Source organism: Scatophagus argus, chromosome 3, assembly GCF_020382885.2.
Source record: "Scatophagus argus isolate fScaArg1 chromosome 3, fScaArg1.pri, whole genome shotgun sequence".
NCBI lineage: Eukaryota > Metazoa > Chordata > Actinopteri > Scatophagidae > Scatophagus > Scatophagus argus.
Window position 1 is genome coordinate 24,401,404 of NC_058495.1, and position 27,430 is coordinate 24,428,833.

Genomic DNA, 27,430 nt, shown 5'->3' on the forward strand with positions numbered 1-27,430 from the left:
TCCGCGTTCGGGGAGACACTCATTCACTTTAGGTTAGGGCTCCTGTTGGAGTAACAGAAGGAAAACGACTGGCTCCGTCGTCAAAACTCGCAAGAAAACAACGTGTGTGCACTCGGATACGCTTCGGGAAAGCACGACTGGGGTATTCAAATCCGAACTGGACATCACATAAAGGCCGTATTGATTAATTTGGTCGGACTGATTGATCACGGGCTGTGTGTGTTTTCGTGTGGAAAGCCAAACACTCTCAGTCACAGGTTGCTAGCGGAGTTAACGCTAACCTTGCTAACCAAGTTAGCTAGCTGCGGTGAGCCGTGTTTTCCTTTTTACCCGGGACTTCAAACAGCCGGGCTAAACTTAAGAAAAAAACTGTCATATATTTTCCAGAAAGCCTACTGCATGATTCAGTCACGATGTGGTGTTTTTTCGGACGTTTGTCACGTTGGCCGGCTGGTAGCATCGGCTGACTAAAGCCTGGCGTGAGTCGGTCTCCCTCGACCTGGATCTTACTCCTGTATGCGTGCTTGTGTGTATTTTTTTCCTCCTTTTCCACTGCTGTTTTTGGCTCTTTCTTTTAAAGGTGGACTTTTCCCTCGGGGTGTTGTAACTGCCTCCCCGCCTCTCCTTCCTGTTTAATGAAAAAAAGCCCTCATTGATTTTTCTGTTGGAGTATTTCAAAACTTGGCTGGAAGCTTCTTTTGGGAGGTAAAAGTTTGCGTGTTTGGGAAGTTGAGGAGGATTTTTTCCGAGCCTCTGGAAAAATGGATGCGGGTATAGAGAAGGAATGCAGCGCCTTGGGAGGGCTCTTCCAGCTCATCATGAACGACATGAAGGTAAGAAGTCTAATTAAATCAGCTTTTTTTTTTCTTAATTCCCTCCAAATCATCTCAGTATGTTTATTTTAATCGTGCTTTTTATTGCTTTTCTTTTTTTGTAGTGGCTAACTTTGTCTGCAGTGCATTTTTAAATTAATTTTCAGAATATTTTCCACGTTTCCTTTAACTCTTTTCGTTAATTTTTTCCTGCTTTATTATTACTTTTGGTACCCTGCAGTCGTCTCTGCTCTAAATGAGCCTTTCATGGTGTGTCTGTTTTAGTTTTCTCATGTAAAGTCATGCTCCTCAGCTTTTACATACTGAGTGCTGTCAAGTAAGTCAGAAATGAGTTGATGAAGGTTGGAGTTAGAAGTGGAGGCCTGAGTTAGTTGCTCCATTCATCCCAAATGGAGATTTTCCTGCATTGCTCCACTTAACATTTACATTCCCTCAAACATGTAATATCCATGTTTACCGTTACTTCTTTTCATTGTGGCTGTCACAACCTCAGTCTTCTTAGACTGGTTAAAGTGCCTTAGGCTTAAAATAACATGAAACATGAAACATATAAATGAATTTAAAATGAAAATGAAATTTAAAAAAAAAGGGATCCCAGATTTGAATGATAAAGGTCGAGATGCTTATAAACGTTGAAATGTTGGTTATTATGGACCGGATTTAGAGCAAGTGCTGGAGATGTTGATTGGGTAATGAATGAGCTGAGGTTAAAACTGGAAGTGGGCCATCTGAGAGGGTAACAGAGCTGGATGGGGGTGGATTTTACCAGCTGTGTGCTCTTTGATGTTTGTTAAGCAGGCTGCCCTTTGCTGCCTGCCTTTCTGTCTGTCTGTCTGTCTGTCTGGGTTTCACTGCCCTCAGATGTTCATCGTTAGCTGCCTCTATTTTCCAGTCAGCCCTGAACGCATCTTTTTGTCCAAAACAGCCTTGAAAGGCTTTGGTTTTAGTGGACCCTGACTGATATAACATTCACAATTAACATGTGTGTATACGCTGGCCAGTGAGCTATTACAGCAACCTGGGTTCATGCCAAACCAATATTGGTAAACATAATTTAAATGAAAACATAGCAGTGTCATTCATGGTCAGCGTAATGTCCAAAATTCATCTTATGTTACAATATATCCAAGCCGCACTTCATTTCTTGTTATTATTCAGTAGGCTGCATGTTTGTATGTTTCGAAAGTTTTTAATACACATTTTCGTTTACAGAAATGTTTATTGATATCTTTGGTAATGTGGCGTTTTTGACCAGTTTAATTTTCAACTAAAATGTCCCTCATCAGTAAACATCTTCGTCACGATTCTTCAAATCACATTCAAATAAAATTCTCCTTATGAAAAAACACTTTTGCCTTACAACAATGATTTTGTTAATCAGCTAGTTAGTTGCTAATAATAACACCCCTGCAAAGCAGAATGACCCAACGCTAATACTTGTGGTGGTTGCGTGATGGTCACAGAGATATTTAAATGGGATTATATTATACCTGCAGTATTTGATGCTAACAACATGGGTTGCAACAGAGGTTGAAAGCAGAAGACCCAGAAGCCAAAAGATATCAATAAAATTTAGAAAATCTAAAAAATAAAATAAAAAATCTCTTGGTGAGTTGACAAACCATGACGATCTGAAGATTCTTGGATTTCTTTCATGTGTCTGCCACCAATTCTGTTGAACCTCTCCTACGTGCAGTTTTAGATCAGGTCTGTTTCTTTGCATGAAGTCCGTTGTCCTATGTGGAAATGATTGCGACTTATCAGACCGCAGATGGTGATTCAGCCTTCAGAATAATTGTGTAAGAGTGGATCTTCGGATGACTCAGACTTCATGGTAGGCCTTCTGTGTGATAAGTGTTTTGTTTTTTAAGATGCACCACGTTGCTAGACTGAAACCTTTGAGTTTTATCTCCGTCCTCATCCAAACAGTCAAGAAGGTCACTCCGCAGTTGGTAGCAACTGTACGTAACCTGCGGCGGTGGTGGGTGGGGGTTGGATTGAATTTGAGAGAAATGAAGCGTTTCTCATTTGATTCTGAAGTTAACACATTTTGGATGGAACGTGATGGAACTTGCAGACATCCTGTGGTGAGAACTCTGAGCAGCACACATGAGTCACTTCTGTTGTCTGATAACAGCAAGCAGGGACGGTTGTGGTGGACTGAGTGGTATCATATCCTCATATTTTACCCAACGTGGCAAAGAACCAACGGGAGCACTCCTGCCATCTGCCACGCACACACACACACACACACACACAGAAGTCATGTCTAATTAAACGGAGAGTTGCTGTTTAGATAAGTCTCTCCTCGGGGCATCATGACATGCTTCACACTGAGGCTTGTTGCAGTCATTGTGTGAATTAACCAAACAGCCCACTTAAAGCCAAGAAGATGATTTTTAGTTTTTAGAACCGGCTGTGCTAAGTTGTCAGTGTCTGAGTGTTTTCTCTGCACAGCGGATGTAGAAATGCTGACTGGAGCTGTGTAGGTTTCATCTGAAACTGGTGAAATGTTCACATGTGCTGCAAAAAAAGGAGTAAGTCCCAGTTATCGGCTGGAACCCCAAAATATCAGAGTTGCCGATTTGTTTCTGTGAATCTGAGAGAGAATCGGTGTCAAAGCATTTTAGTCATTTTCTTGCTTGATTTTTCCCTTTTCCCAGCAAATGCATAGCTCAACATGATTGGTTCTCATGAATGAGCAGCGTTCGATTGAGATCACTGCTGTGTCATGTGATCAGCAGTAATGACGAGGAGGCTGGAGGTGACAGAAATGACCACGCAGCCCCTGACTGACTGACTTCTACCAAACCCTCTGCGATGTGATTTCAGATTTCAGATCTGCATTTGAGAGACTCAGTGTTTGGCTGAGAAAATGTGGACTTGGTGTGGGTGAAAAGTCAGTTAGGCCCAGTCAGTCAGTTATTTTATTAACTTATTTTTATTCATTCCATTTCCAGTAACTGAATATTCTTAGAATTAGAATTAAGAAATTAAACTACTTTTTGAAGACGTGTACTGGAGTTGTTGTACCATTTTATTATCATGTAAAATGGTCTTAAAATTACAATTATTTCCCGTTCCAACTTCCTGTTCGAGATCAGAAAACGCGTCGCCATCCTGGAGCCGCTTTGTGGGACTTTCAGCAGAGACAGACAGCTTATTGATTTCTGTCTCAGCTGTGTCAGGAGTGACATTATGAGCCATCGACCTTCCACGTTGCTCCGTTCCCTGCTCTGATCCATACCTCCATCCTGTCAGGCTCAGCGTTCGTGTTTTCTCCATTTTACATCTTTCTTCCCTCTCTGCGGTCACCTCCCACAATGCATTTCTCCATCCGGTCTTTCTTATTCCTCTATTTTTCCCATTTCCCGTCTGTGTGTGTGTGAATAGCAAATAGCTTTCAACAGCGAGCTTGAGCCGTGATTAAATTCTACATGCACACACACACACACACACAGTTAATAATACATACAGACAGGACTGATTATAAAATACAGGAATAACCACTGTTTGCCATAGTGTGTGTGTGTGTGTGTGTGAGAGAGAGAGAGAGTACACAGTAAAATACAGGATTTGACCTAAGTGATAATTGTACACAATTTCATCAAGCACACGCACGCACGCACGCACACACACACGTATAAACAAAAACACGCCCTACAACTACAGGCCGTAAGGTGAAGTGATGTCATCGAGGCTTAGTCACATCGTTGATGTGACTGTGATCTGATGTTTTATAGTTCCCGATAGAGAGAGAGAGAGAGAGAGAGAGAGAGAGAGAGATTGTGTGTGTGTGTGCGTGTGCGCGCGCACATCTCTGAGTGTGTTTGTGTGCACGCTTGTGATGAGGGAGTGGTTGATTTCAGAGAAGTCTTAGCCCTGACAGGAAAATAGGCAGCCTCAGGTAATGTAGGTGTGGACACACACACACACACACACACACACACACACACACACACACACACACACACACACTGCACATGCTTTGTTGCAGGGCTGAACAACAAACAGAAACACACACATTGCCACACACACCTGTAAAGGTATGTTATTTATGGGTGTTAGCTGCTCAGAAGGAGAGGAAGGATGGATGAGGTTTGAACGGAAATGGTGAGAAGTACAGGACAGGAGGAAGAGCGAAGAACACAGGGGGGAAGAGGGAAGGAGTGAGAGAGGAGAGAAGAGGGGAAAGACAGAGAAGGGGAGGCAGACCTGCTCCTCCTCCTCCTCCTCCTCCTCCTCTATGGTGCATTCATGTGCTCCTCATCCCCTTTGGAATCAGTAATTTCCAACTCCCCTCATTTCGAGTTACCCTCAGATGCAGCAAAATGCCAGACTGAGTGCAGAAGGTTCATAGTAAATATTAGACATCTCAGTACTAAGTATTGGAGCCCATGCGGCCATATTTTAAGTTCAGCATAGGTTGAAATAAGCATTGCAATAAGAATCTCATCCTTTCAGAATCAAAAATTTAGAGTGTGTGGATACGGAAAATCATTTCATTTCCACCATCTCTTATTCTTTCCAAATGAAGCACTTCCAGCACTTCGGCATAGTTGAGGAAGTTGATGTGCGTTTGTGGTTCTTCTTACTTCACTTACTGTAAGTCATTTTGGTTGAAAACGTCACTCAACTAAATGTCATGCAAAATTCAGATGATATTGCCGTTGTATATGTACATTGTACATACATTGGAATACCTTGGAGTGTGGATAGCAAAGCCCAGGATCAGGTTAGACTTCCAGAATGACAAATGTAAGAAACCCGCAGTGAGACGTTTTATTGAGTTAGCAACGCTAGCGGAACGGAGGCTACTGATAGCAGGACTGGATGGATTATGGGATGCTGACAACTGCAAAGAATACAAAATTCTGTTACTGCAGGCTGCATTTCTTAACTCCATTTGAATGGGCCTTTTAGATTAGACTGACATGTCCAGTCTAGAAGTGCTGACTGGATGGAGGATCCAACTCATTGACTTGATGGAAAGTTTGGAAAGAAGTTGGCGTGGTGGTGGTGGATGAACATGAGTCAACAGGTTGAGAGAGATGGAGGTGATGAGGCAGTATGGATGACTGCAGCTGAAAAGAGGGTGTGGATTTATCACACACACACTCACTCACACACACAGATGGTGCTGACTACATTACACCACATTTTCAGGTCTGTTTGAGGGTTTTTTTTTTCAGTTGATGGTTTAAAAAAAAATTTATCAATGGAAGTTTGGCGAATTTTCTCATGTGGTCTTAAACGTTTGGAATTGGAATTTAATGTCGTATTTTCTATTGTGAGGTGGTTTAAATATGTTTTTGACCCTTTTGCTTAAGATGATTATCACTTTTGAAGGAACTGATATCGACTGCTTTTATTAAATGCTGGAAATAACTTTCCAGTTTGTTTTAAACGCTGAGCATTTTATCACTTAGGCTTGGATTTGACAAATGTGAAGACTTTTGCTAAATTTTAGAGACGGTGAATTAAATGGACGGAAGATGCAGGACGCACAGTCAGTAAGTGACACAAAGACAAAGAGATGCTCAAGCAGCACATGCGGAGAAGCAGAAATAGACGTCACATGGAGATCAGCTGCCCCTCACTTCCTTTTCTCCACACCAGCAGAAGCCCACGGCAACACTGTGACGAAAACACACACGCAAAGAGAACAGAAAAAGTGATGAATGAATTGAAAAATAATGTTCGACTTGGACTCCTTTTCTTTTTTAGCGAACATTCACTGGATTCGGTTTCAGTCAGATTCCTGAGCCATTTGGCTTCATAAACCAGTGATTAGCAGCAGATCCTGGAGTCGGGCCTGTGAGCCTTCACAGTTGTCACAGTAGCCATTTGAGCAGAGCAGATTCCCTGTCTGACCTCCGACCCTGAAACCAAACTCGGAGTACAACTGGAGCAATTTGTAGACTGAACAACATGTGACCACAAACTCATCGCTCGTTACCGAAGTTTAATTTGCTCATTTCAAATTAAAAAAATAGTGGGTTTGGGACTGTTTATTTTATTATTTATTTTCCAATTTTGTGGATAAAGACTAAAATTGTCAAAAAAAAAAAAGTCAAAACCAGATCCACTCAGAAGAAGCTATTTAAAAAATAAAGTGTTGTGTGAACATTTATGTTGGATTTACTGCATCTGTCTTCTTAAATGGCCATCTATAACGTGTCCTGTGTAATATGTCTTCCTTTGTGTATTTAGGTTTAGATTATTAGGTTTATTTTTTCCTCTTTTGGTTGTTTCGTTGGTTTTGCAGCGAGCCGCTCAGTGTGACGTTCAGTCGACCCGTCTGCTATAAGACAGCCGCTGCAGAGAGAAAGAGGGAGAGAAGACTTCATTTCTTAACTGCGGCCCGCATGACTTCAGTTTTCACCACAAGATTTTGGTTGATGAATCAATTGATTGAGCCTGGCAGCTGGGAGAGCTAAGAGGTGACTTTGTGCCTCTCAAATACGGCAAACTTTGTCAACAACTTTAGTATTTCAGAGAGATGTATGCATAGCAGTCCCTTCACCGAGGGGAAACAGTGAATGAAAATAAGGCCAGTGGGAGTGATCGGCCTTGTCCTCCGTATTAAAGAAAAAAGATTGCGAGTTATGTAATAACAGGATGAAGAATCAAAAGTCCATAGTCTCCTCTGTCGGACTCACTTCATAAAAACCTCATTGTTTCATAGATAAAGGACCAGGCAGTCGACTGAACAAACCATTAACCTGATGTTGACACACTCTACCTCTCTACTTTCCCCCGTCTCTCCTTTTTTGTCTCTCGCTCTTTGAGTCAACCTGTGTTGCTCAAACACAGCGTTAAACAAACCTTCAGACTGCTGTTTGAACAGCCTCAGCCACTCGCTCCCCCCATCTCTCTGTTACTTCACTGTTGTTGCTTGGACAATCGAGTCGATTTATATCTTCAGCAGGAAGCAATGGCCTTATGTGTTCACAAACAGCAACAGCAATCAGAATGTTCTGCCTGTTACGCCTTAATAAAAATAAATAAAATAATTCAAATGAGTGAGGTACATAAATCTTCTCCACCGTGTAGTTTTCATGAATGGAGAAATTAGTCGTAGAGACCATAAACCTTTCTTGTACCGTGTTGTAAACGTGTTCTTTTTCTACTGCGAGCCAACCTCAGTGGCCATTCAAGGAACTGCCGTTTAATTACATTGTTTTCTCTAAAATGAAAGTGATAGCCTCAATCCTCTGCAGTGTATAGTCACACTCAAAATGGTTTCAGAGGAATTTGCACCATCACATTCTTGTAGTAAATGGTTTCCCTCTGTGATTTACGACAGTTGTCAATATTCCCATACATCATAAACTGACGAAATTTCCCGTCCTGCAGTCACTTGGACAGCAGACAAAACGACTGAAGGAAATGGTTGAATTTCCTCTGAATGCAACCAACAAAACTCGTTTTAGTTGCTGCATTGCCAGGTCCTGCTCAAGGTTTTTTCCTGTTAAAAGGGAGTTTTTCCTTGCTACTGTTTGCTTGCTCGAGGGTTCAGAATAGAGACAATTTTGATTGTAAAAGGTGCTATATAAATAAAATTGAATTGAATTGAATTAAAAAAATAAAACAGAACTAACGGAATGTTAGCGGAATTAACCTCCGCTAACATCAGAGCTTTTTGTTTTTTATTTTCAAATTGCTGGTTTCCTTAATGACACAGCAAAGGAGATTTGTTTTGTTTCCAACGAGGAGGTAAACATTTAAACAGGCCAGCGTTTTCAGTCTCAGTGTTATCTTATCTGTTCGTGTGACACAGAGTGAAAGTGGCAGGTGAGAAATGTAGGAATGAGTCTACACACAACGTTTCTGCAGGAAACAGTAACTGAAGGTTACAGAAGCACACGCACACACTCTCTCAGGCATCTCTATGTGGTAGTTAACAAAAAACAAACACACACTCTCATACAAACAGTTGAATCACTGAAGCACATTTTTAAAACTAAAATGCAGAGAAACATCACAGAATGAGTGGCAGATCGGTCTTGGTCAGTTAGCGGTCAGCATCAAATTCAGATTAAGCAGATATTTGTGACAGTCTGTGAAGTTGATGAGGGAAAACTAATAAATTGTCTTTCATAATATGTTAATGAGATGATGCAGCCAACACAATGTCTCTTTCCTCTTAAAAACAGGCATTCAGTTACTGAACTGAACTTCGATTAACATGGCAACTTCCAAGCATTTGGGTTAGCTGTAGTGTTATTATGGAAACCAGCCTTGAAAAAGCCCCTGTGATTGTTTTTAATGGCGCCATTAGCTAATTTTGTAAATTAGCTTAATAAGTGTAAATTGAATAATTTTGCCCTTTGAATTATATCACCGTGTTGGGAATTGTGACTGTAATTTTCTTCAATTGATCGATCGATTTAGAAAAAACAAATGAGAAAAACAAAATTATGGTCTGTTGAAACTAGTCCGTGTTAACCTTTCTGGCTGACTGGGTAACTAAGTAAGTTCTTTCTAGAGTCGGTCGGGACTCTAGATATGTCAACAGAGTTGTATTCTCACTTTCCTGAGATGTCACGCTCGTCTCTCCTCAACGCTCTGTCTGTCTTCCTTCTTTCTGCCGGTCAGTAGAGCAAGTCAGGATTATCATGGGTAGGATTAGACTGAAGGCAGGTGACTACACGCACACACACACACACACACACACACAGAGACTATAGGTAACAGTATACTTGGTCATGCTGTCTGGTTGACTAAGCAGATAGGATAACAGCTCTGTATGTCTTCTATACCTGGAGCTCTGGCTCTGTGAATAGCGTTGACTGTGTCGGTGCCGGTGGTCCATGGTGACCGTTTCCACCTTATCTTCAGGCAGGTACCAAAGCTGATGAGTGTATGGAAGGTTACCAAAAAAAGAAAAAATCAAATGAATCAAACTTGGTCTGTCAGTTCATCTTCTCTCAGTTGTCTAATTGTCTGATTAATTGTTTCATGTTTCATTTTTTTTTTCCTTACTTGAATACTTTTTCAGCCACCAGCCAAGTTGATGGATAAATCAACTGGCCGAGTTTTTTCACAACCAGATTGTAATAATGCGGTAAAAACAACTTGAAAATGATCTCCGAAGCACATGGAGATCTGGTGTACAAGAATACTGTGGAGTTTGCTGATCACAATTTGTTTGGATTTTGATAGCATTTTTAAAAATCTGCCTGTGTAGAAATGAATTGGATTTGTAATTATCATAACAGCTAATTCTTCAAAATGATGCATTTGGCGCTTGGCGGTTGTTAGTTTCAGACTCTGCGTACCATGAACAAATATTTTTCATAAGGACCCTGAAAATTTGGTATTTTCGAGGATTGAGACTGAGCTAAGTGCTCAGTGGGACATTTTAAGTTCGCTCGTATGACATTACCTTAAAAATGTTTGTATTACAATTTCTTATTGACCAGCATATTCATACATATGAACAGAAATCTCTGTGATGAGCTTGTATGCTGATTTGTCAGTCATCTTGTCACATTTCCGTCTTCATCTGAGAGTAGAGGCCTGTTTTGTTGACGGTTGTCTCAGGCAACCCTTTGGACCCCATCAGTGACCCCATTGAATCTAATTCAGCAACCGCCGGTCTAAAGCTCTCAGGATCAGACTTCAGTCGACCCTGATAGTCTGTCTGTCTGTGGTGTTTTCAGCCATATAGCTGCAAAACCACTGCTGGAATATTTTTTTTCTTCGACTGACTGTGACATTCCTGGCAGTCATAACAAATCCTGACAGAATTTAAGGTTGAGGCGAGAAGTGGCGAAGGAACAAGAGGGGCCCTCCAAGTGCTGCACAGACTGACACACAGGCGGCAGAGAGACTTTGGAGCACATCTTCAGGGTTTGTAACTCGTCCAGACTGACCTTCAGTCACCGCTCAAGTAGAATAAACAGAAAGTTAAGTTATTATTTTTAACAATGTCAGCATTATAGGTCATTATTCTTTCTGTTAAAGTCATAGCACTCAAAATGTTAACATGTGGGCAAATAAGAACATAAAATAAACTGTCGGGGTTGCTGTAATGCTCTGTCTGCTGTCACTGGAAATCACAGCACTCCCACATGATGGATCTGAAGGAGATGGCGGACTCCACCATCTGTGTTTGTTTACGCTAACAGGACACCTGACCCGCTTGCGTTTTCAAATTTATGTTGTGCGCATGCTAATATGTAGACCTTAAGTGTATTAGGGCTAATGTGATAGTTGCTTTATGACAGGCCGCCCTGAGCTGACCTTATGAAGACTAAACGGACGAAAATGTACAAAAACATAATAAAATGCCAGTGGGAGAGCACAGGAGGTACAAGAGGCTTGAGTCCAGGCAGATTTATACGCGAGACAATTTTCCATTCATGGATTTTCTGAAAGATTAATGCGGTGATAACCCCCTTGCATGACATGAGGTTTTGGAAAGATTACTTCTGTTCCGAACGCTCTATATTATCATATCTAGAACTGATTTAGTGTCTGAAATGTACCATCATGGTCTCAATCTCAGCTGTTCAATAACTAATGAATTCAGCTCCAAACACCATTTTCCTTACAAATACTGTAACATGACAATAAGCCCACACTGCGTATGCTTCGTCTTAAATTCTGCTAATGTGCTTCTTACGTTGTTATTTTCCTCTACATCCCAGTATGAATTTTCTTCCAGCCATAACAAATAGCTGCCCCTGTAGGGGTCGATGAAGTTTGGACTGCAGTCCATTTTTATTTATTTCCTTCTTCTTCCATTTAGTCCAGGTTCACTTTTAGTTGTTCACCAGAGGCATTCAGTTGTTCACCTGCAGTATTTCATCATGCAGTGTTAAGTCCCTGCAGCTAGTAAACCTGTCAGCCCCATGCCGTGTGCATGCCTGGCTAGCTGTGAAGCAGGGGCCGGCAAACGGCTTTAGCGGCGTGGAGCTAAGAGGCTAATGGTGTGGTGTTGGGGGTTAAAACGGTATTATCCCCTCTATGGTGGACCAGCAGATACAGAGGACAGACAGGGTGACCGGGTTCAGGACAGTCCAGACAGGCAGAGAAAGTGGGATTGGGCCCTGTGCTCCAGCAGGGCTTTCCTGCTATTTTAATTGAATAACCAGAACACCACACCAGCAGCTGTTGGTCACAGATGTAACTCAAGGTCAGAGTCTGCAGCATGAAGCAGCCTGAGATTACATAATCAGTCAGCTGCTGCTACAAAATGCAGACACGGAAACAGCTTTTACTCCATGAAGGAAGAACACCCGGAAGATATTTTAATCTCAGCAAAAGAAAGAAAAAGAAAAAATATGCTCCGTATGTTCAGAATTTAAACATCTTATTGCCTCCCATTGCAGTTTGTTACCATTTGAGTTTTGGTGAAATTGCTGGAGTTTCAGCAAAGAAAAAAAAAGCGAAATACGATTAATTGATTAGTTGATTGACATATTTAATAATTACTTCATTGACTGCTTGTGTCATTTGTCAAACAAAACTGCTGAATATCACACTGCAGCTTCTGAGTTGTGATGATTTGCCACGTTGGTGTTTTGTAGCATTCAGTTTGAACACCTGCCCCGCCCCCTCCCCCCTTCTTTCTGTGGGGGATTGACATTTGGGGCTCAGTGGTGATGAAAGTGCTGAGATGAGCTCAGAGAAAAAGCTGCAGTTTCGTGAAGAATCCGTCTCAACCGCATGACAACATCATTGGTTTTCTTGTATTTGGTTCTGCTTCCTTTTATTTGTTTCTTTGTGTTTCTGATGGACCCGAGAGCCACGGCCCCTGTCCTCATGTGAGGTCAAAACTAACTCGAGTCAGTCGGCTGTTGGTTTTGGTGTTGTGCTGCTGTTGTTCACTCAGAATGAAAACTCTGAAAGGATGACAAACAAGGCAGACAGAGCTGCGACTTTTCGCCGCCGAGCCTTCAGTTAGTCAAAAGGAGACATCAGTTTCTCTTTCGACCTGCAGTGTATCAGTAATTCTCAGCTTTGGCCTGAGAGGCTAATCTTTCCTGAACTGATTTATCAGCACCACCTGACTTAACAGCACTCATTAAAACTGAATATAATGTTCTGTCTTAAACCTTTTCATCATCCGCATTCTTCATTCATTTGTTGTTTCTCTCCTTTCCATTCTGCCTGTTCCTTCTCTTTTCCTTTTGCATACTTTCCACATTCTTCTTTCCTCTCTTTTTCTGCCCTTTTTTTTGGCTGCTGCTGTGCATTTCACACCCCAGCGTTCTTTGTCTGATTTTCATTTAGATCCGATCTCAAATTCATTTCAGTTCAGCCCGTTAATCATCAGCGGCGTGAACACTCAAGCCGCAGCTGTAATACTCGCTCAAAGCACCAGTGAGATATTCTTTACATTTCTCACCCTCTCTCTGTCTCCCCACATGCAAATTAGCCGTGTTTTTATTGCTGTTAAGTTCATACATGGATGTCTGTTTATAATTAGAATAAAGCAATAAGTGTTGAAATCAGATTGGATCAAATAGATCTCATTTTTGGTCTTCTCACACTGTCATGCCTCTGTCATGAAGTTTTCATGTTCTGTGTACAGTCTAGCCTAGATTGAAATATTTCTATATATAGTTTCTCTGTCAGTTCAGCTTTATTAGCATTGTTTCCACACATTCCCATGTTGTGCAGAGAAAATCCTGACGGGTTTTCCAGCTAATACTTTAATAATAGCTCTGACAGGCTTTATTGTAATGCTTTAATAATAGCTCTTTTACCTTCATTAAATTCTTAAGCTCCCTTGGGATTATTGGTATGAAGTACATATTGTTGAAGCTTTGTGTTTAATGTCTTATTTAAACTCGGTGGATCCTTTTGTGGTCAGACTTGTGTGAAGTTGTCAGAGGTTTAATGTGGTTGGTGTTCTCTGTTTTTGCTGCAGGCCAGTTATCCGACATGGGAGGACTTTGTAACCAAAGGAGCCAAGCTACAATCACAGCTCAGGTAAAACACACACCTGCATGCACATTTAAACTCTGTGTGTAATAATGTTTCCTTTAAGTGACCCCACTGGCCAGCAGAGTGAGCTCAGCATTATCACCTGCAGAGCAGCAGCCTCAGATGGAATAATCTTCATGTCAAGTCTCTTACCTTTTAAGGCTAACAACTTAGTGTATTTGATCATCATCAGTGATATGAGAACATTAAAGAAAGCATCAGATCAGTCAGTTGGTCACAACAGAAGGCAGCAAAAGACGAGTGCCATTGCTTTACAGCACTGAAACTGTGTCTTTTAATGTTTTTACTCAGTCAGATTCTGCCTGATCTAAACGTTCATTTGAATGTGTTTTTAAAGGTAAATTTTTGTGACTCTTTGTACTAAATAACAATTCTGCAGCAAGCTGGGAGGTTTGACTTTGGGGTTATCACAAAACTAACAGATTACATTTCACATGTCTCATGGCTTTCTTGCTGGCTCCTGGCCAGTGATTGTCTTATTGTTGAATCCTGCAAAATGTCTGCTCTAAACATATTCTGGCTATTGTTACGTATTGCACTTTAAATGGACGCTTCACGTGTTCTGGCTGTCTGTCACATGCACAGTGACCCAGTATTTGGCTCAGTGTAATAACAGTATAATGGCTGTGTGTCCCAGTGGGCCAGTTTACTTTGATAAGCATCACTCTGCCTGCTGCACACAGTCACAGTCCATTATCCCTGCCAGTCAGCCAGCAAAGCACACACACACACACACACACACACACACACACACACACACTGCTCTTAATGTTTAATGCTGCTAAAAAGATCTGCTGTGGATAATTTGTGAACATAAAACTCAAGTCCAGACTCCACATTTGTGTTTATCTATTGAAAAAGACATAAAAGTCAAGTGGTTTTTAAAATGCCAAACATAAAAACGAAGCTCTTTTTAAGGAAATTATTAGTAATGTTTCTTGTTTATAAACAGTTCAGTGAACATCACCAGGATTATGAAGGTTGCCTCCCAGCCTCATTGAAGCCAAACCTTCACATTACATTGCATAGTTTAATGAGGTCCTGACAGATTTTGTGCAGGAAACATTTAATTAGTTTATTGTCAAAGTGCTCCTGTGGCTTATTGCCGTGGGATGAAATTGAATATATGAAAATATGAGATGCTACAATAGGTTTAAATATCCCTCTAAATGCATTTCCTTCAAGTCAGTAAAGTTTCAGTTGACTTCTTCAGTCGTTGTGCATGGAGATGCAAAGTGTTATTAATTATATTAATATGCATCTGCTCATTCTGCCACTGATCTGATTAGCTCTCCCCTGTTTACTTTGACTGGATTGAAAGATTCATATGATTCATATTCACAAGATTCATATTCATATTCATATGATGTTAATACAGTATTTAGAGCACTTTCGGTCTCCAAGGTTTTGTATTTGGATGCCTGGAGTTCATCTTGGCTGTGTAATTTTAAAAACTCATCAGCTATAATACAAATCTATTGAATAGACATGAATATTTTTTTCCTTGCAGGGTGATGTTTTTAACACCACTTAGGCTCGGAAATGAAAAGAAATTTTGCTCCCTCAGTTTGATGCTGGATTAAGAATAAACTCAGCCTGACCTGCAGGTCGGCGCCTGAACCTGAATGCTGCGTGTACCAGCTGAACGCAGACAAGCCAAAGCTTCTGTCAGACTCCACAGGGGGATTTCAGTGTCTTGTTGAGGAATGTGGGCCCGCGTTCCCGCAGCGCCTCCGAAGTGTTCAGGCAGCTGGGGATTGTGGGACAGCAGATCAAACACGCGTGTGCACACATGAAGTCCCAGCAGTGTGTTTTAATTTCATGTTTCTCATACCAGGAATTAATGTTAGCTTTTAGGAGGGTACACGAGAAGGTACATGTGTCTCACTGTTGCTACCGTTGGCTTGTTACAAACTTTGAGTGAGTGAGTGTGGAAGAGTGTTTCCACTGAGGTCAGACACAGACACACACAGAGACACACACAGAGACACACACAAACCATTGACAGTAGTGTCATCTGATCTTCTTAGTTAGTTTTTCAGTGGAATGACGTGCGTGTGTGTGTGTGCGTGCACAGCAATAGAAACCTGACTGGTAATGGAACGCACACACACACACACACAATAGGTCCATTGATGGTGATGATGATGATGATGAGTGTGTGTCAGAAGGTCTCCAGTTGCACTCCTAACACTGGCCTTTCAGGTCGACCGGCCTCTCGTGTGGCTCCACCAACCCTGCTTTCAAAATAAGAGTCCTTTGTTTTTCCTATTTGAAACCTGGCAGGGTTTATTTGTGATGTGTCTTCTGCAGCAGACTTTAATCCACCCTCTGCTGTGTTTCTTTGGTCTGAGTCAGAGAAGAACTTATTTTTGTGTTTTGTTTGTTTTCGTTCACGCTGTTGAAAAGCAAACAAAAGTCATGTGACTGACATGGTGACCCGCCATCCATCCTGCGGAGTGGAGTTAGCAAATATGATTCAGTTAATGTTATTACCTATTACCTTCTTGTTCTGTCAGTGAGTTTGAGTGCGTCCACAGCTCTGACCGTCATGCAGAGACAGACAGAGTGAGTTTATGTTTCGAATGTTATTTGTTTTTTGGATTCAGTTAATGTATGTGTCGTGTGTGTCTTTGGGTCAGGACCACCATCGTGGTGACCGGAGCCTTCCTGGATGCTTTTCAGAAGGTGGCAGACATGGCGACGGGGACCAGAGGTAAACACACACACACACACACACGTACATTCACACAAACAAGCAAACATCTTGAGACAGTATGATACAGACATATACGGTTGCATTGTGTTTGTCTTGTCTTGACTGTGGGGCAGACACACCAAGAGGAGATTCTTTCTGAGTGTGTGTGTGTGTGTGTGTGTGTGTGTGTGTGTGAGATGTTGTGCGGAAGAGCCAATGGGAATGTTTTCTCTTGATCTGTCTGCTCCTTCCTTCAGTCATGCAGTGAGATCTTTCACTGTATCTCTCTTTTTAGTATAAATAGTGAGCTCATGGAGGAAACTAATTAGCTTATCAACTCTCTGTGGATGAGACTTTGTGTGTGTGTGTGTGTGTGTGTGTGCGCGTGTGTGTGAGATATAATATGTCAGAACCATTAAGTATTGTCCTTCTGGAGGATGAAATGGGCCAGGAAAATTACCCTGCCAATTTTCAGTACATCTCTTTTTCTGATTCTTCTTCTTTGTGCTTTTGGGTTATTTTTCTCTTTATTTGTTTTTTTCTTTGGTCTTCCTGTCTCTCTAATGCATTCGCACATAGACACTTCATAGTGTAGATCTCTGTTTTTCAGTGCTGAAGGTATACTGCAACATTGTCGGAAATGCTCTTGTTTGCTTTTGTATTCGGAACCAGATACCACAACAAATTTTACCGTATCACTTCATGACAGTGACAAACCCTCGTTACCCATATGTGACTCTGCATTGCACTTAGAACATTGTTAGGACTCACAATGGACAGGTACAAAAGGGATGAAATATGCAGTAGATCCAAAATTGAGAATTGCACTTAAATATCAGTGTGTGCTTTAACATGGAGACTTGATTTGTTTGGGTATGGATCAGTTTGACCGTGATGTCTTTTTCTTTGCCAAATTGATAAACTGGTGTGCACCATTTTTATCACAGGTCCTCTTCAAACATTAACAGAACATCTTGTCTCCTGTGAATAAGGCTGTGACTCTAAGGATTATTTTGTACCATGCTGAAATGGCAACAAGCCCTCACGGTTTGGCAGATTAAAAAAAATGGAAAAGTAATGGTTCATTTAAGAAACAGGACAGTGTGGTGTGTAGTTATTGAGTGTGTGGGCAGGTGTAAAATAAACGCATAATGATAAATCCGACACAGAATAACTTCTGTGATTATTTATCCATATTTCTATCTTGAAAATAGCTGTTGTTAGTGTGGTTATTGGTCATTAGGCCCAATCAATGACTGTGTTCCTGACTGAGCACGTGTGCCAGCTCTCATCTCAAATGAGCCTAAAAAATGGCTGCGGGTATCGTCACAGCGTTGAGAATGAAGTGTGTGCGTGGAGCCCTGCAGATGCGGACCGTGTGAATACACAGAGGACATGGACAGTGCGTTCGGAGCTGCTTTGCTTCTGTGTTGGAGTTTTGTTAAGACAGTTAGCTGCTGGTATGATTATGTAACACAGAAGTCAGTTGGTATTTAAATCCAGTATCATGTGGGTGTGTGTGTGCGTGTGGGAGGTGACTCATGGCCGCTCCCCTCCATGGAAGCCTGCAGACGTGCTGTGTCGTGTCTTCGTGTTCAGCACATGTAAAGAAACAAAACATTAACAGATTTAGCAGTTGTGTGACCATGCGGGTTGAACACAAAGCGAACATGAAACACAGCCTTTAACAGCACAGACAGAGCAGGCTGCAGTTAAATAACAGTGCTGTCCTTTAAATACAGAGGCTAATGTCAAATAAGCAGCTTGAGGCAGATCACATTCTGCAGCACATGACATCACCTGAAGCATAAATACAGCCTGAGCAGCTCGCTATCATAAGGTATCATCATGCATCTTACGTCACAGCGGCGGGAGGAGAAAGTTTTTGATGGTGTGCAGCCACACACAGAGCAGGCAGCGTGCGTTCATCCTGCTGTTTAACTCGCAGACTCTCGTACTTATATAACATGCACTTTCTGTGTGAATGACGGCAGATCACGGTTAATAAAATTACACAATCCTGTAAAATTCTCACTCATTTCTCAAGAACAGGAAGTTCACAGACTCAGATGTCCTTTACTGTCAAAACTGTCTGTGTAGCAAATGCAAGAACTGTGCACTTGGGACGCACAGTGTAGTAGAACTGCATGTACGTCTGCTTTCTGTGTCATTTTAGAGAATATCCGGCCCTCAGCTATGCGTGGGAAGAGTGTAGAAATAGATGAAAAAAGGCTTTTCCAACAGAAATGCAGAATGAGTTGTGACGGTTTCTGGATATGGTGGAGAAACATTTTATTTCGTAAAAACTGCCTGAGATTCAAGATCCTGCTGCTCAGGTTGATGGTCCATAATCCAGTTTGATTTGTCGAAAGTTTAAAATGTTTAAAACTGTCTCATACTCATCTTGTTGGGGATATTTCTAAATCAACACCATCACAAGTGACATTCAACAAAGATTATACAAAGGTCACAGAAAACACAGCTGTTGAAAAGTCCTGAAACTGTCAGTCAGTTAAGCAACAGAAAATCAACCAACAACTGTGCTGATGTGAACATGACACCACACCTCATCTGCGTCCCACGTCACCATGTGTGCCTTCTCTTCACTCCGTCATGTCTGGGGACATTGCATTGGGTTTAAAAAGGTCCCACTCACTTCAGCCTGCGTCCATAGATATGTTAAACAGGACTTCTGTGGGAGAAAACAGGTATGGTTCTCTTGGTTCAGCCTGGCTCGGTCTCTGCCCTGCTTTAGTCCCCTTTGGCCCCGGTCTGGTTTTACCCTTCTTGGCTCTGCAGTGGACACAAGACTGTTGCCATGTGTTAGCAGTTAGCTCAGTGTAGGGCTAATACGGCCTCCACACACTGCATGTTGACCAAGCACATTCCACTGCTGTGTGTGTGTGTGTGTGTGTGTGTGTGTGTGTGTGTGTGTGTGTGTGTGTGTGTGTGTATACACACACCTGTGTAGTGTGTTTTGACAGCTGTCTCCTCCTCCGCTGAAGTATACTGAGGACAAAAGATTTGAGAGAGCGCAAAACAAAATGCTAAAATGCTGAGCACTGATTAATCTGCGAGTGAACATTGCAGAGCACTCAGCCGCTGATCCGTAGTGGACGCAGATCATGCACGATCTTGCACAATCCTGCACGTGTTTGGCTTGTGAGTCTGCTCTCAGTTTTCTCCAGCTGTTTTGGTGGCTTCTGAGTACTTGAAATTACAAGAGACCACTTGACCACAGCACTTTAGACGGAACCATCCTGACTTAACATGAAGCTGACATGGCCACTATGAAGTGTTGCTAGAAGCTACTTTTAATTATCATTTACCAACAAGTTATTATTATTATTATATTTATACTTAGCAATAATAATAATGATAATGATAAAATATGCCCGCACACACACGCTGAACTCTTTGTGTTGATATGTCTTATCAGGATGCAAAACACTTTTGCAAAACACAATTTTGTTCCCTTTCGGTCCCTCATCACACCTGCGGGGTGTTTCGTGTGTGTGTCAGAACTGGTCTGGTGGGTCTGTGCATGTGGGTTTTGTGATTGGTTGCCGTGGTAATACCCATGTTCTCATCTTTCTGTGGTCTGTTCAAGTGGGAAAACGCTGTGTGTTTGATTGTTTACCAGGATGAGGAAGAGGAAGCACATCTCGCTAGGCTATCGTGATTTGTATGTCATCACAACTGAACAGCTATGAACAGCGAGAGACGGCTAACTTTAGATATGAAAACTGTTCAGGGTCAGAACCAAAATGTGTGAGCATAAATTTTACACATTAAGGCCAAGACTAAACTGTCAAGTGCCTTTCCTCGTGTGCACATTTGAAGAAACAACAGAAACAGGATTTAAGTACCTGCTTGGTTTTGGCCAAGTATCTTCAATATAAATGTAGACTTGATCTTGAAATTAAATGTATTTTAATGGCTGGCACAACAGTGGGCAACGAGTGATCTGTTAATGTGATTTATCTATCGTACAGTCAGTTTTTCTAAGTGCTAAATTTTAAGACCTAAAACAACAAGCCACTCAGCCATTGATCTCCTGATCTAGTTTAACACCTGATCGATCAGACTGTTCCCGAAAAAGAAGTTGTGAGGCGTCAATGTGTCTCTCTGCTTATCAGTGACTGATCAGTCCTCCTGGATCTGTTTGTCTGTTCAGTTACCACAGATTGAGTTTATCAAAATCAATTCAGTTTATCAAGTCACGAGCCTTCATTCTGTCATAGCGCAGTAAAACAGTGACGAAGGCTCTGCGCTGTCTGCTGATTGCTTTGTTTTGTTTGGGAAGTGTGAGTGTACCGACTGAATGTATTTGTAACAGTCCAGAACAGATATCTAATGTCTGTAGATAACTGCAGGCGTCAGTGATGATGCTCAGGAGTGACTATGAGAACAGCATCAGAGCTAAAACTCCTCACAGTCAGCTGATTTTGAAACCAGGTTCCTCTGGTTTCTTCTCTGGTGATTCCTCATGACTGGTTTCCCCGCCAACCAACAAGCAGTTGACGTCCCTGGCATCATGGGGCTTTCTGAGCATGCACACACACACACACACACACACACACACACACACACACACACTCTCATACAGATCACAAGACATCCTGCTGAGTGCTGACTAGTTGTGGGAGAAGTTTCCTAAGGTCAGCTCTGTGTGTTTATTTGTTTTGGATTGCAGAGGTGAGGAGACACTTTTTTCATCCAGACTGACTGATCAGTTAATCAATAATCATAATGGATCAGTGTACAGAGAGACCTTGTGAAGTTCTAGTCCAGCGTGGATGTTTGTAAGATCAGAATGTCGTGACTGGGCTTAGATTCAGATGATAAGAAAGACTTTGTGGAACAACCTGAGAGCAGAAAAATCAACAGGAATCAAAACACACACACACACACACACACACGTCTCTGAAAGGGGCACATTATGGGCTGTGAGGAGCAGAGCGGAGCTGGAAAATCTGGGTTCAGTAGGAGGGTGAACAGTTCCCTCTCTGTCTCTCTGGCGTTGTGTCTTTGGAAAATGGAGGGAAAGTATAAATGACTGGAGCAGCTTTTTATTTTCCTCCTCTTTTTCCACCCAGAGGAGTTTATGACTGATTTTAGATCAGTTGGTAACACAGGGATGCACGATGTGGATTATTGTCATCTGACATCAGTAGCTGGTAATCACATAATAGCAATCTACATACAAGATTACATGTTCTAATTAGTCCTAATGAAGGGAAACCTCACAAGCTTATGTTATGCTGCTGCATGCAGTGATTTTCCTGCCGATAATGTGCTTCAGTGACGATCAGAGGCTGTTATGGCAGCAGATTGAATGTCCAGTGTGTTTGGGACTCAGTGGCGTCTAGCAGTGCAGTACAGATTTCAGCACAGTGAAAGGCCCTCTAAGGAGCCGGCTTTGGTTTGTCCGTTCTGGGCTACTGTAGAAACATGGTGCAACATGGCGGACTCTGTGGAGGAGCACCTGCTGTCTCTGTTGATGAAAAAAGGTTCATGCTCACTTAACAAAAACCCAAAGATTACAAGAAAATCTATGTGCACAAAACTCACTTGATCAATTCTGTAGTGATCTCAAACAGAGCTGAAAAGGATGACTAATTTGTCTTTCCAAAAGCCGCGAATCAACGGGACTTTAAAGCCAGAACAAAACAAAATGCGAGAATCAGAAACAGACCTGCTCCCACACTGATTCTGTCTGATCTTGTCAGGTTACATTTTTGTCTGAAGTCATCGCCTGTCGATTCTGGGTTCCATTAGGCATGTCTGAACACAAACACAACGCCTACAGTGTTTAGCACCTGGCTAACACGCACACCCACACACCCACACATACACACACACACACTCTCTGTCGCATGTACTAATTCATGTGTTGTTAAATTAATATTTATGCCGTTAAGTGGGGCTTGGCAGTGCGCTGTCATACTGATTTTATTATGCTTATGTCCTCAGTGACACTGATGTAAATATTTCTTCAGTCGTAGTTTAATCTTACATTGAAGCAGTCATAAAGAAGAACAGACATTTGAATAAAAGATGCAGCAGGAGGGTGTCAGTGCAGCTACCTTGGAACCTACAAGATAGTTGTGGTTTATTACCATTTGGGTTTTAATCATTGCAGTTGGGCTGTTTCAGTAGTTTCAGTCTCACGGTGTTGGGGACGCGGTGACTTTATGGAAAGTTACTTGGAAAAAGAAAACGAAAGCTAACTGAAAAATTACTGCTCACACCGAGTGTCGCAAATATTCATCACAGTCGCCAGAGCCACCGCTTTGACCTTGCAGGGAAACATAATCGGCAACGTTTCATTTGCACACACTCAATTGTGTGTGTTTTTTGTTTTTTTTTAGATAAAATAGATAAACTGTTGATTTGTTGCAAAGTTGTCATTATTGTACAATGTTTTTATACTAGGTAGAAATGCCGAAAACACGTTGGGGTTGTGAATAATTTTAAAAGTTTTTATAAGTTTTGGCAGTAACACTGCACACGTTTCATTAGTGATGCTAAATCGACACTGTTTTTAGTAGTTTAGGAATAAGAATCTGACCAATCTGACCAGCCTTACATAAAGGCAGAGCTCATTTAATTGATTTTTGGCCTCTTGAGTGCTGTCATATTAACACCTCATAAACTCGTTACTGCTAATGTGTTGTGCTTATTTACGCATCCAGCAGACAGTCCTCATCAGTCCAGCTGTTTGTGTCCATTTGCTTTGTTTTTAGCTCTTAGCCATGTCGTGAGAAGAATATCTGGCTCTTTAGCAGGTGAAGTGAAGGGGAACATGTAGCTGCTAGTCTCTAACTCTGTGTGTCTGTTGGTTGGTGCCATTGTTATTAAGGTCACCGCATTTATTAGAGCGTCTTTAAGAAAGGTATGGTGATTTAATGTTTTGAAGATCACGCAGTCTTACTGTAACAGACTGTGCACCAAAACTGTGCTGTGTTTGGTAAAAGCATGAATGTGGATTGGCTTTTAAAGGAATTAAAACACACACACACACTCTCTCTCTCTCTCTCTCGCTCGCTCTCAAAACATTGCGTGACAGACTTTTGAAGCGTCTACTTTAGCCGCATTAAGGTAATGTTACTGCTGCGTTTCAACGTTCATGACTTTAATGTTCTCTGAGCTCACAGCAGCAACAGGGAGGGACAGGCAAATAAAGCAAACACACCTCGCCACACCTTAAACGTTTAACCCACACATCATACCTGAACGTGTGTGTGTGTGTGTGTGTGTGTGTGTGTGTGTGTGTGCGCGCCCGCTCTCTGCCACGTCTCTGCTCATGTTCCTCTCTGCGTGTGTGTGCGTGTGTGTGTGTGTGGGGTAGATAATTAGTGTTTTGTTTCTGAGCTGTCGGCAGAACAGAGGAGGAAAGGAAGGAGGAAGAGAGGGGATGATGGAGAGAGGCAGAGGGACAGATGGAGGACGGTGAGGGAGAGATGGATAAGAAACGGAGCAATGAGAGAGGGAATAAGAGGATGTATAGAGGCTGATGGAGGCTACGTGAGTTTTTGTGAGCGAAAGAATGAAGATAAAGAAGGAGATAAACACGCACAGGAAGAGGGAGGGATTGAAGGAGTGAGTGCTTCAAGCGAGTGTGAAGTGTGTACAGACAGTGCAGGGTTCACTGTGACATCACTTCCTGTTCGTGCTGGATCTGTCGAACGAACACACACACGCATAATCTCACAGTCACACAACTGATGTCTTTCGCTATCAATTTTTTTTCTCTTTTTTTTAAAGCTTTTTTCGTAACTCAGCAGTGACTGTGTGTGTGTGTGTGTGTGTGTGCATGTGCGTGTGTGCATGCGTGTGTGCAAGCCTGTCAGTTTCCTCCCTGTGCAGCTCTCAGATTTTGATATTCAAATGACACAAAATGAGTCAGTGTGAACTCGCACAGTTCAGACTCTTCACAGTAAATCTGCTGCGTCGCTTTGTTCAGCACGGAGTCGAGCTGAGTCATGTTGATAAACCCCAGTGTCACTGTATGCTTGATAATCAACAACACCCAGCCTGGGGCTCTAAATAACGCTCATTGATAGGGATGCTTTAACCTGTAAATCAGTGGTCCAGTAATGGGAAATTTAGATTATTGGCCAATAATGAAATAATAGCCAATAAATAAAGCTGATGATATGAAGCTGAACTGCTTTCAAGGAGCACAGGATCTAAACACTCTGATGCAGTAGGTGGGGTATCCACCTTTCAGGATGGTTTGTGTGAGGTGAAGAAGAAAACGAAGAGCAGCTTTTTGCACTCGGGTTGAGCCGCATGGCGCACAGTGTAGACTGCAGAGTCAAACGTGTTGTCGCCCGTGTGGATGTTTTTTACGGTTCAAAGAGGAGGGGAAAAGTCAGCACGTTTCGACACAACACATCTTATCTTATTTTAAGTCATACATCTTTGCTTAGCCTACACTCAGCTAACTGTCAAAGGTTATGACCTTCACAAAAATGTGAATTTATCTGTTTTCTCAGCATCGGCCGTGAAAAGCAGATAATTATTGCTGCAGTTTTGAAAAAAGTACAGATTGTTCATTCTTAATTATAATCAATGATCAATAATGTGACGATAACAGCAGTTATTTTTACCAAGATACCAAAAAATGCTCGTTACAGTTTCCCACAGTCTGTGCTGATGTTTTTAAAATTGTTGTTCTGTGTGACCAGCAGTCTTAAAGATATTTAGGTCACTGTGGCATAAAACAGAGAAATCCAAATCCAAATCCTTTCGTCTGTGGCAGCTTTGCTCGAAACATGGCCGAAGCAGCTGATTGTCAGAAATAGTTGCAGATGAATTTTCTGTCAGCTGACTAATGATTAACCGACTCATCGTTTCAGCTGTAATCCAGCTGATATCACAGTATCGATAGGCTCCCCCGCATTATCATGTAATTAGTTTGGTACAATTATATCAGATATCCATAGCACGGTTGCCCTCCTCAGAATGGACTGTGTACTAGAAAACACGAAAAGTAAACACCTGACTTACACGACAGACAAATTAGTTCCATGTTAAAGAAAATGGTTAAAAGTTGCCTCAGTATGAGGAGTTTAAAGCCCTGTTTCTGTCATAGACAACCACTTTTACCCAGTCTATGATAGTCCTTAATATACTCCTCTCACCTGTGCAACCAACCAATCAGCGAGCAGCTTTTAGTATCCTGTAGTTAATCAGAACAGCTGAGATCAATTTTCTAGTGCATAACATAATTTGTATTATATGCATTTATTAACCTGGAGCTTTTGCAAAACAGTAATGTGCTGTTAGTGCACTGCTGGAAATAAAACGCAATTTCCAAACAGGTTAAAAGTGAGTTTTCTTCCGTGTTAATCACATTTTTTTATTTGCATACAAACTTTTCACATTAGTAAAGTCTAAAAATAATAATATATAAAAAGTTCTTTGATGCACCATTTCAAATGGATTGAAAAAGTACTTTTAGTCTCTCCCAAAAAATAATGAAAATGATTAAAAGCTTGTGTGTGTGTGTGTTTGTGTGTGTGAGAGAGAGATGAACAATTAAGTATTGTGTCAGTCTGATTACATGCTGAGATGTTGTAATGTGTTTGGTTAAAAGAATCACTGGCACCGTGTGTGTTTGTGTCTATTGGTATAAAGTGGTATTAGACAGTGAATCTTATTATGAGAGGTCTACTGTTGCAATGGTCTGTGTGTGTGTGTGTGTGTGTGTGTGTGTGTGTGCGCATGTATGTGTGTGAGAAAGAGAGAGAGAGAGAGAGACCTAAATCTAATATTGTTATATTGTTAAAACCAATTAACTGGGGCTGATTGTGAAAGGGGGAGGTTTCTTACATAATGACTCACACACACACACACACACACACACACACACACACACACACACACACACACACACACACACACACACACTGTTTCAACACTCATTACAACACTGGTCCTAAGATCTTAATCACATTGATTTTCCTCAATACAACTTATATGAAGCTTATGATGACACACACGTGCACACACACACACACACACACACACACACACACACACACACACACACAGCTCAACAGTTAAATGTTTCCACTGTTTTCAGTTTCTTTTTGACATGAAGCTCATCATCCGATTGTTGTGTTGCTGTTTTGTTTTTCCAGGTGCCACCAAGGACATTGGCTCAGCGCTAACCAGAATGTGTATGAGACACCGCAGCATCGAGTCCAAACTCAAACTGTTCACCACGTAAGACACACACACACACACACACGTGCAGTACAGTAGCATCGCAGGTGTCATTTACTAGACAGGGAGGACAGGTGAAGGTGTGAATGATGGTGTGATGACACCTTTTTCTGTGGGAACTAGACACGCTAATGACTCTGAGCTGGTGTGTGTGTGTGTGTGTATGTGTGTGTGTGTGGGTGTGACAGCAGGAGTTGCGTGCTGTCTTGATTTCTCCAGTCATCACTGTCACTGCTCACACAACATCACAGCCATTTATCTGTCATTACTGTCTGCTGTCATTAGAAAAACCTTCAGTCACATGATTCACACACACACACACACACACACACACACACACACACTGTAAAAGTGATGAAGATTTTATTTATATGACTGATTGAAGAAAATTAGGTTAAGCACAGACATCGTGTGTGACTTGAAGTCGTTTCCTCTCAGAGCTCTCTCAGAAAGTCTCATCACTCCGCTGGAGTTAAAGATGGAGGAGTGGAAAAAAGTGGCCAGTCAGCTGGACAAAGACCATGCTAAAGGTATGCCAACATGCTAACACACACACACACACACACAAACTCTCCCTCACTGTTGACTCGTTCTTGTTCTTCAGAGTACAAGAAGGCCAGAGCAGACATCAAGAAAAAATCATCAGACACGATCAAGCTGCAGAAGAAGGTGAAGAAAGGTAAGAGCATTTGGCAGC

At 41.7% G+C, this 27,430-nt stretch overlaps 1 protein-coding gene across 2 annotated transcripts in view; it reads left to right on the plus strand.

The window, feature by feature from the left end:
* The window catches only part of mtss1 (MTSS I-BAR domain containing 1), a 45,723-nt gene continuing 18,293 nt past the window's right edge, over positions 1–27,430 (plus strand). The window contains exons 1-7 of one of the 2 annotated variants that reach the window (XM_046384961.1): positions 1–142; positions 581–833; positions 13,720–13,781; positions 16,439–16,512; positions 26,649–26,733; positions 27,172–27,263; positions 27,338–27,412. In XM_046384961.1, the coding sequence (XP_046240917.1) occupies positions 762–833; positions 13,720–13,781; positions 16,439–16,512; positions 26,649–26,733; positions 27,172–27,263; positions 27,338–27,412 (460 nt within the window). In that variant the 5' untranslated portion in view covers positions 1–142; positions 581–761. Of the gene's footprint in view, positions 834–13,719; positions 13,782–16,438; positions 16,513–26,648; positions 26,734–27,171; positions 27,264–27,337; positions 27,413–27,430 lie in introns of both variants that reach the window. The other variant, XM_046384962.1, reaches the window with a different exon arrangement.